The 9076-nt window shown below is 42.6% G+C and overlaps 1 protein-coding gene across 1 annotated transcript in view; it reads right to left on the bottom strand.

Moving 5' to 3' along the window:
- Positions 1-801: 801 nt before the first annotated feature.
- The window catches only part of Zyg11b (zyg-11 family member B, cell cycle regulator), a 55888-nt gene continuing 47613 nt past the window's right edge, over positions 802-9076 (bottom strand). The window contains exons 11-14 of the mRNA XM_028786157.1: positions 7106-7303; positions 6927-6979; positions 2900-2997; positions 802-1059 (exon numbers count right to left, since the gene is read on the bottom strand). Of these exons, the coding sequence (XP_028641990.1) occupies positions 869-1059; positions 2900-2997; positions 6927-6979; positions 7106-7303 (540 nt within the window). The 3' untranslated portion in view covers positions 802-868. The remainder of the gene's footprint in view (positions 1060-2899; positions 2998-6926; positions 6980-7105; positions 7304-9076) is intronic.

The raw sequence follows: 9076 nt of genomic DNA, 5'->3' as shown, positions 1-9076 counted from the left end.
CATTTAACTTTTTGTGTGTGGTGCTGAGTATTGAACTGGTACATTCTAAGAACATACTCTACCACTGAGCCACACTCCAACTCAAGGTTAAATTTTTGCAACGAATTTTCTGTTGTCAACTGTATTTTAACCAAGCAAATTAACTCCAAGCATAGTCTCTATTCCACTGAATAAGAATGACTTCAGAAAAGAAGGGATAGCAATGGTCTGTGCTTCCATCCTTCAGTGTGGAGAACGGCTCTGCTCCCACCTTAGTAGAGGGACAGCAGGAGAATCTTTTCCATTTTCAGAGCTATACCACAAAAGCAATTTCTAATTCCTTTTCAACTCTGTCCTTCTTTCATGGTCTTTCTTTCTTTTATATTCCTTTGACTGCCATTTGGGCTCCTGACAGCAAGAAGCTTCTAGAAACACAACAGCTTCCACTCACACAAAGAAGGGCATCTTGTGAAGAAAGAGACACAGAGAATGGGGGCATTTTTACAGAAGCAATATAAAATTATAGCGAGGTGGAGCTGAAGTCAAGTCAGCACCTCGCTCACCTGCAAGGGAAGTCTGCATAAGAGAGCGTGCAACTTATCGTGAAACTGTAGCATTCAAGCACAGGTTATGTTCAAACACTGAAAGATTTCCTAAGAGACAATATTGAAGGAAGACCTTTCTTGCTTCATAAGTTAAAAATCACGAAACAAATCAGACTGTTCACACGGGCAGTACTGTACATTACCAATTCCAAATGGATCACAGGACTCTTACCACAGATACCCCCCCCATCCCGCCCCCAAACACCAGAGAGCACGCTATTCCAAATGAACCAACCACAAAAATGCTTCCCATTGTTTGTTCATTACCCAACTATCTATGGCTATCAATTCAGCCGGGCCTGGGGCTGCTTTTTACAGGGAGGGGGCCTTCCATGGCGCACAATGTGTTTCTCTAAACTGTCCAGAATGGCCACCGCAATCTGCTGGACATAGGGATCTGTCTGCTCGTGTTCTTTGATATTGTACAAATGCTGCAGTCCTCCTTCTTCAATCAGCATGCTGCAATACCTTGAAGCTGAAAGAAACAAGAAAAAGTTTTAAAGTTATCCCATAAACAAAACAAGTTCTTCAGAGCTTAAAACAACACAAAACACATCAAAGGCCATGCAAGGTAGTGCATAAAGCACATCTACAGAGTAAGATCCTGCCTCCCTAAGACAAAACAAAAAACTCATGAATCAGGTGTCTCTTATCATCTCTGCTTTATTCCCTTGAATTCAGTAATCATTTTAAAAAGTATTTTATGTGTATAAGTGTTTTATATATGTATGTCTCTGTACCCCTTGCATGCCAGAGCCAGAAATCCCTTGGAACTGGAACTTTAGATGGTTGATCCTGAATAATCCTAGAACCCACATAAAAAGGCATGGCCATGTGTGCTGTAATCCAGCGTTATGGGACAGAGAAAGGAGGTCCTAGGAAGTCCTTGGACAGCCAACCTACCCAAAACTGCAAACACTTGGTTCAGTGACAGTAAGGCAGAAAGAAATGGAGGAAGACATTCCTCTGGGCTTTGAGTGTATATGCATGTGCCCACAATGCCATATATACACCACATATACATATACACTAAAAAGTTAATATACTTAAAAATCAATGCAGACAGGGTCATAGCACATGCCTTTAATCCTAAGATTTGGGAGAAAGAAGCAAGGCAAGTGGATCTCTGTCAGTTTAAGGCTAGCCTGATCCACATAGTGAGACCTATTTCAAACAAAACGCAAAACAGTGCAATATATCCTTTTTTTTGTTTGTTTGTTTGTTTGTTTGTTTTTCGAGGCAGGGTTTCTCTGTGTAGTTCTGCCTGTCCTGGAACTCACTCTGTAGACCAGGCTGGCCTTGAACTCAGAAATCTGCCTGCCTCTGCCTCCCAAGTGCTGGGATTAAAGGCATGCACCACCACCGCCCGGCTGCAATATATCCTTAAAAATGACTTTCTGGATCCAGATGGTGGTAGCATATGCCTTTAATCCCAGCACTTGAGGTGGGGATAGGGGAAGAGATGGTAAATCTCTGAGTTCCAAGCTAGCCTGGTCTACAGAGTGAGTTCCAGGACAGCCAGGGCTACACAGAGAGACCCTGTCTCAGGAAAAGAGGGGAAAAAAAAAAAAGGCCTTCTGGCCAGGCAATATGGCACACACCTTTAGTCGCAGCACTCGGGAGGCAGAGGCAGGCAGACCTACTGAGTTTGCGGCCAGCCTGGTCTACAAAGCCAGTTCCAGGACAGCTAGAGCTACACAGAAAAAAACCTTGTTTCAAAAAAACAAAAGAGCCGGGAGGTGGTGGCCCACGCCTTTAATCCCAGCACTTGGGAGGCAGAGGCAGGTGGATTTCTGAGTTTGAGGCCAGCCTGGTCTACAGAGTGAGTTCCAGGACAGCCCGGACTATACAGAGAAACCATGTCTCCAAAAAACCAAAAACAAGAGAGAGAGGGAGGGAGAGAGGGAGAGAGGGAGAGAGGGAGAGAGGGAGAGAGGGAGAGAGGGAGAGAGGGAGAGAGGGAGAGAGACAGAGACACAGAGACACAGACACACAAAGGCAGGCAGGCTTTCTAGAGGCTGAGTAGATGGTTCAGCAGTAAAGAACACACCATAACATGGTGGCTCACAACTGTCTCTAACTCCACAGTTCTAAGGAATTTGATAGCATGTAAGTAGTGTACAGACATATATCCAGGCAAAACACTCATACCCATAAACTCTCTGCAGAGTTTATGGCCAGCCTGAGCTACATAGTAGTTCTATACCAGCTTGCCAGAACTACACAGGAAAAACTCAACAATCTTTCACTCCCACAAAATGACTTTCTGTAAAGGAAAATTGAATTTGAAGTATAGTTCTATTTTTGGTACATACGATTCTTGCTGCAGACATGTTGCATGGCCCAAACTGCCCACAGCTGGACTCCAGGAGTCGTAAAACAGCCAAGTAGTGGAAAGAATGGATTAAAGGACCTAAAAGTTCAAAAGAATCAAAGTCACATTTTATATAAAGCATCATTTTCTAGGTAGTAATTATTATAACTTTAAGAAAATACATGGGCTGGAGAGATGGCTCAGTGGTTAAGAGCATTGACTGCACTTCCAGAGGTCCTGAGTTCAAATCCCAGCAACCACATGGTGGCTCACAACCATCTGTAATGAGATCTGATGCCCTCTTCTGGTGTGTCTGAAGACAGCTACAGTGTATTCATATATAATAAATAAACCTTAAAAAAAAAAAAAAAGAAAATACATGTGAGCCGGGCAGTGGTGGCCCACGCCTTTAATCCCAGCACTTGGGAGGCAGAGGCAGGTGGATTTCTGAGTTCGAGGCCAGCCTGGTCTACAGAGTGAGTTCCAGGACAGCCAGGACTACACAGAGAAACCCTGTCTCGAAAAAGCCTAAAAAAAAAAGAAAAAAAGAAAGAAAAAGAAAAGAAAATACATGTGGGCTGTAGAGATGGCTCAGCAGTTAAGAGCACTGACTGCTCTTCCAAAGGTTCTGAATTCAAATCCCAGCAACTACATGGTGGCTCATAACCATCTGTAATGGGAACTGATGCTCTCTTCTAGAGTGTCTGAAGACAGCTACAGTGTACTCATATATGTAAAATAAATAAAATCTTTAAAAAAGAAAAGAAAATACGTATCATTTCTAGACTGACATGAAGGAGCCACACACACCTTTACTTTGCACTGCCTATTTCAGAAAGGATTTCACTGAGATACATCTTGGTACACCAGAGGTATGTAAAGACTGTATTAAGGTAGGGGAGTGTGGATCTTTTAAAAGCTTTTCTTTTTCTTTTTTTGGTCTTCCCAACTTTGATATCCGAAAAGCGTACATTTTAAAATCAATCAGAAGAAGCCAGGTGTGGAGGTGCCATCTTTAACTGGAAGGCAGAGGCAGATGAACCTGTGAGTTTGAGGCCGGCCTGGTCTATGGGGTGAGTTCCAGGATGCCAGGGTGATGTAGAGTCCCTGTCTTAAAAACAGGGGTGGGGAGACAGAAGAAGTAAAGGCTACCACATATTAATAAAGTGAACAATTCACCAAGGAAATAGAACAATTGTAAACAAATATGCACAAATGCAGCTGGGGCTGTGAGTTCCATACAGCAGCACAGCCTGAGCCACACAAGATCGTAAAAGGTCCTAGAAAAACAGGCAAACCCCAAAGCAGTGCCGTAAACAGGGATGACAGTTATGAGCACAAAGACTACAACAATGCACAGACCCAATCAATTAAGGACTTGCTCCCTAGAAAAATAAAATTGGCATTTCATTTAGCTAAACTAAACAAAAGGAAGAGACCAAATTAATACAACTGGAGGTTAAGGGTGTTACAACAAATTTCCTTGTGGAGGTCAGTGGAATAGGTTTTCTACCACTACCATGTAGGTTCTAGGAACTGAACGTAAGTCATCAGGCCTATACAGTGGCGAGCACACTCATTCACTGAGCCATCTTGTCCCTCCTCTGGTTTCTCCCTTTCTTTTATTTTATAACCAAGTTTGAGAACAGGGTCTCACTATGTAGTCCTAGCTGCTCTGGAACTCCAGAGACTCATCTGCTTCTGCTTCCCAAGTGCTAGGATTAAAGGCATGTGCCACCATGACCCATCCCTTTATATACACACACACACACACACACACACACACACCCCACACACACAGTGTCTGTATGTAGATATGTGTGTATGTATTATATATATATAGTGTGTATATATACACAGATAATTATTACTGTTAATCTTAAAAGCTTAATTTTGACTGGGCTCAGAAGGAGAACCTTGGGTGTTTTGGTCCTGCTTCTTACTTTCTTTAAGGGCTTTCTGACAACATACTGGCAGACATCATCTTTAGAGATACCTGAAGAGCTTTAGGCTTCTGCTAACTCTTTTAGGCCCCAACTACCCAGACACAGTAGCATCTGTCCATCCAGAAATATCCTTCCCTCATTTTTTTTACACTAACCAAGTTGAGAACAATCAGACTGGACCCACTATGCATCTTAAAACATAAAGAGGGAACACTTGTGCTTCATCTTTCCAGTTGTCCTTGGTCTGTAACAAGAAGGACTCTCACTCAGTACTGATAACCTCTGCTATGGGACAAGATGGCGTGCTTCATGGGAAAACACTGTTGTGCCCACCACTGATTTGGACCATATAATGCTTTCACTCTTCCGCCCAGCACCAGCAGCTATTTCTGCGGCCATGGCTTTCTTACACAGTTCCAAGCCTGTACTCATTGTTCTACTTCCATGAGTTTCTGACACCCAGTGGCTGAGAAGGAGATATCCTGCTGCATCATGACACAACCACCTAGGAAGGGCCACAAAATTGAGCCCTGTCCCACCCCCTTTTTGGATCCATACCTCAGTATACAGGCCAGGCTGCCCTTAAATTTGCTATGCATAGCAGAGTCTGCCTTCCTAGATCTGCCTGTCTTTTAAAAAGTTAGCTATTATCACTGTGTGATGTGTGTGAGTATATGTGTGAAAGCACACATAAAATGGCAAGCATTCGGAGCCCAGAGGACAACTTTTGGGAGCCAGTTCTCTCCTTCCACTATGGGTGGAAGAGATCTGACTCAGACGACCAGATAAGCTCTTGCACCCATTGAACCATCTTGCCCACCTGCTTCTGCATCTTGAGTACCGCCATTATAGAGATAAGCCACCACACTGGGCCTTAAGATACACACTTAAAGACCCGGATTTGTAAAGTAGAAAATTCAAGACAGTGATAAGTAGTAGAACACCAGGAAAAAAGAATAGAATGTGCCTTTCTGTTTATATTGCTCTGAACAAAAATGGGTTTAAAAATTGTGGAAGAGGGGCTAGAAAGATGACTCAGCAGTGGCTATCTTCCAGAGGATCCAGGCTAGATTCCCAACATCCACACGGTGGCTCACAACCATTTGAACTCCAATTCTAGAGGATCCAATAGCCTCTGAGGACAATGCATGCAACATAATGCACAGAGATACAATCAGGCAAAACACCATACATATAAAATTAAAATAAAATCTCAAAAAACTAAAGAAATCAAAAACATGTTAAGTGTAATAAAACTATGCAGCCATGGGAATACCTGCGACAGTAAGTTGCCTATCTTATCATCTAACTGTCATAGGACCTAGCCTTCCAGAATAGTGGTTTTGTTGTGGTTATTTGGGGGAGATAGGATGGGAGTCAAGTGACAGGGTCTCATGTATCCCAGGCTGGCCTCAAGCTTGCTGTGTAGCCTAGGATGACCTTCAACTTCTGATCTTCCTGACTCTACCACTCAGCATTAGCATTACAGGCATGGGCGGCCACACAGTTTATGTGGTGATGGGGATCACAAACCCAGGGTTTTATGAATGACAGACAGCACTCTACCAGGCATATAACCCCAGCCCTCTTGGTCTTCTTTAAATTTAAAGAGCAGATATGTTTCAGAGATCTATCTGCCTTCAATAATATGAAATAAAGGGATGATGAATGAATAGTAAAAAATAAGTCAAAATATTTTTTTTAAACCCACCTTGAGATAGGGTCTTGTCCTATAAGCCAGACTAGACTGGAACTTGGCAGTCCTGTCTCAGCCTCTACAGTGCTGAGATTATAAGCAGGCACCACAATGAACAACTATTTTACTGAATAGCAGTATTATGAGATTGTACTTGAAGTAAAGATTATAAGAAAAATGACCAGAGGCCGGGCGGCGGTGGCACACGCCTTTAATCCCAGCTCTTGGGAGGCAGAGGCAGGTGGATTTCTGAGTTCGAGGCCAGCCTGGTCTACAGAGTGAGTTCCAGGACAGCCAGGGCTACAAGAGAAACCCTGTCTCGAAAAACCAAAACCAAAAAAAGAAAAAGAAAAATGACCAGATTACTTAATAGTCATGCTAATTACCTGTATGCTACCATCTCACACTCTGGAGTTGGCCATTTCAAAATAGCTGAATGCTAGAAGACACAAGACATAGGATATGTTATAATATTCATTTTAACTATTACTACGTTATGAAGCTTTCGTATTTAACCATTACAAATGTAGTTTGTATCATTCCAGAAAACACCAAATGACTCTACCAAATCATCAAGAAGAGAATTCCTCTGGCTTCGGCTCAAGGTCCACGCTTGTTCCCCTCTGGATATCAAGTGGGCGATAATTCCAGCTGCAAAGTAGCTGACTTCCACCTCGACGCTGTGCAGGAGACTGCTGATGTGGTCTATAAAGTCCTTCCACATGAGCTCAGAGTGCAGCTCCTGGACTTCGGCTATGTTGTTCTGGGAAAAAAAGAAGGTACAAAAGTTACTGGTCTTCCACGAAGGAAGCAGCTACCAGAGTTGTTCTCAGACTCTACATCACAAGCACTAATGGTGCTCTCTGACAAAGCATGCAAGCCGGGAAGTTTGTAGCTAAAGTAAGAGAAATCACGGTAGCTTGAGAGACAAATGTCTCCCATAGTCTTTTTTTTTTTTTTTTTTTTAAAGATTTATTTGTTTATTATATATGAATACACTGTAGCTGTCTTCAGACACACCAGAAGAGGGCATCAGATCTCATTACAGATGGTTGTGAGCCACCATGTGGTTGCTGGGATTTGAACTCAGGACCTCTGGAAGTGCAGTCAGTGCTCTTAACCACTGAGCCATCTCTCCAGCCCGTCTCCCATAGTCTTAAGACACTTGAACACTTGATGAACAACTAATGAAGCTCTCAGAAGGCTTAGGGAGTATGGCCTTGCTGGAGAAGTTTGTCACTGGGAGCACAATGACAAGGTTTCAAAGCTTTGCACCATTCTAGTGTGCCCCTTCTGTGTTGTGCTTCCAATTCAAGATGTGAATTCTCAACTCCTGTTCCTGATGACATCTTGACACTGGCTGCCATCATAGACGCTTTTAAAAAAACATTTTTTCAAGATTTTTCAGACTTTTTTAAAAATATATATGAGTGCCTGAATCTGTATCTACTATGCACCAGATGTGAGAGCATCTACAGATGCCAGAAAAGGGCATCAGATCCCCTGGGACCAGGGTTACAGATACTTGTAATTCTCCATGTGGATGTATCTGGAAGAGCAACTAATACTATTAACGGCTCAGCAAATCACCATGCATCAAAAGACTCTGAATGTCTAATTGTCCTGTACCCACCTCCCCACTGCTGGCATCATGTGCTATTAGACACTTTTTTCTTTTTGTGGTTTTTCAAGACATGGTTCCTCTGTGTAGGTCTCCCTGTCCTGAAACTTGTTCTGTAGACCAGGCTGGCCTCAAACTCAGAGATCTGTCTACCTCTGCTTCCCAAAGTCCAGGATTAAAAGTGTGAGCAACCATTGCAGGGCCACAGTCATCTTATACAGTGTTAAAGATCAACCCAGGGCTTTATGCGTGTTAGGCAGATTCATCAAACGGAGCTACATCTTCACCTCCTTTGTTTTCTATCATAGTCTTCCTAGGTAGTCAGTCTAGGCTGGGCTTGAACAAATGATGTAACCCAGGTTTGCCTTGAACTATGATCTTCCAACCTCAGCATCTTGATTTCTGGGATTACAGAAGTGTGAGGCCATGTCCCATTTTATTTGTTTCTTTATTTTGAGACAAGGTCTTACTATGTAGTCCTGGTTGCTTTGAAACTATGTAGGCTGGTCTCAAACTCACAGAGACATGCTGACTCCTGAATACCAAGATTAAAGGCTTGCACCATCACATCAAGTTTATCTTTTTAATTTAGCAATTATATTTTTGTTGTTGTTGTTGTGTGTTTGTCTGTTTTTGGAGACAGGGTTTCTCTGTCCTGGATAGCTTTAGCTGTCCTGGAACTTGATCTGTATACCAAGCTGGCCTTGAATTCATGGTGATCTGCTTGCCTCTAAAGGCACACACAGCTATTACCTGGCTTTTTCTTTTTGTCTTTTTGAGATAAAGTATCATGTAACCTTGGCTTTGCATCGGAGGATGCTTTGAACTTCTGATTCTCCTGTCCCCATTCTTCAACTCCTGGGTACTGATTATATATATATATATATATATATATATATATATATATATATATAT

This window comes from Grammomys surdaster, unplaced genomic scaffold (genome assembly GCF_004785775.1).
Source record: "Grammomys surdaster isolate TR1022 unplaced genomic scaffold, NIH_TR_1.0 100, whole genome shotgun sequence".
Taxonomy (NCBI): domain Eukaryota; kingdom Metazoa; phylum Chordata; class Mammalia; order Rodentia; family Muridae; genus Grammomys; species Grammomys surdaster.
Note: the sequence above shows the minus strand (reverse complement) of the source record. Positions and strands in the feature narration are given on the sequence as shown.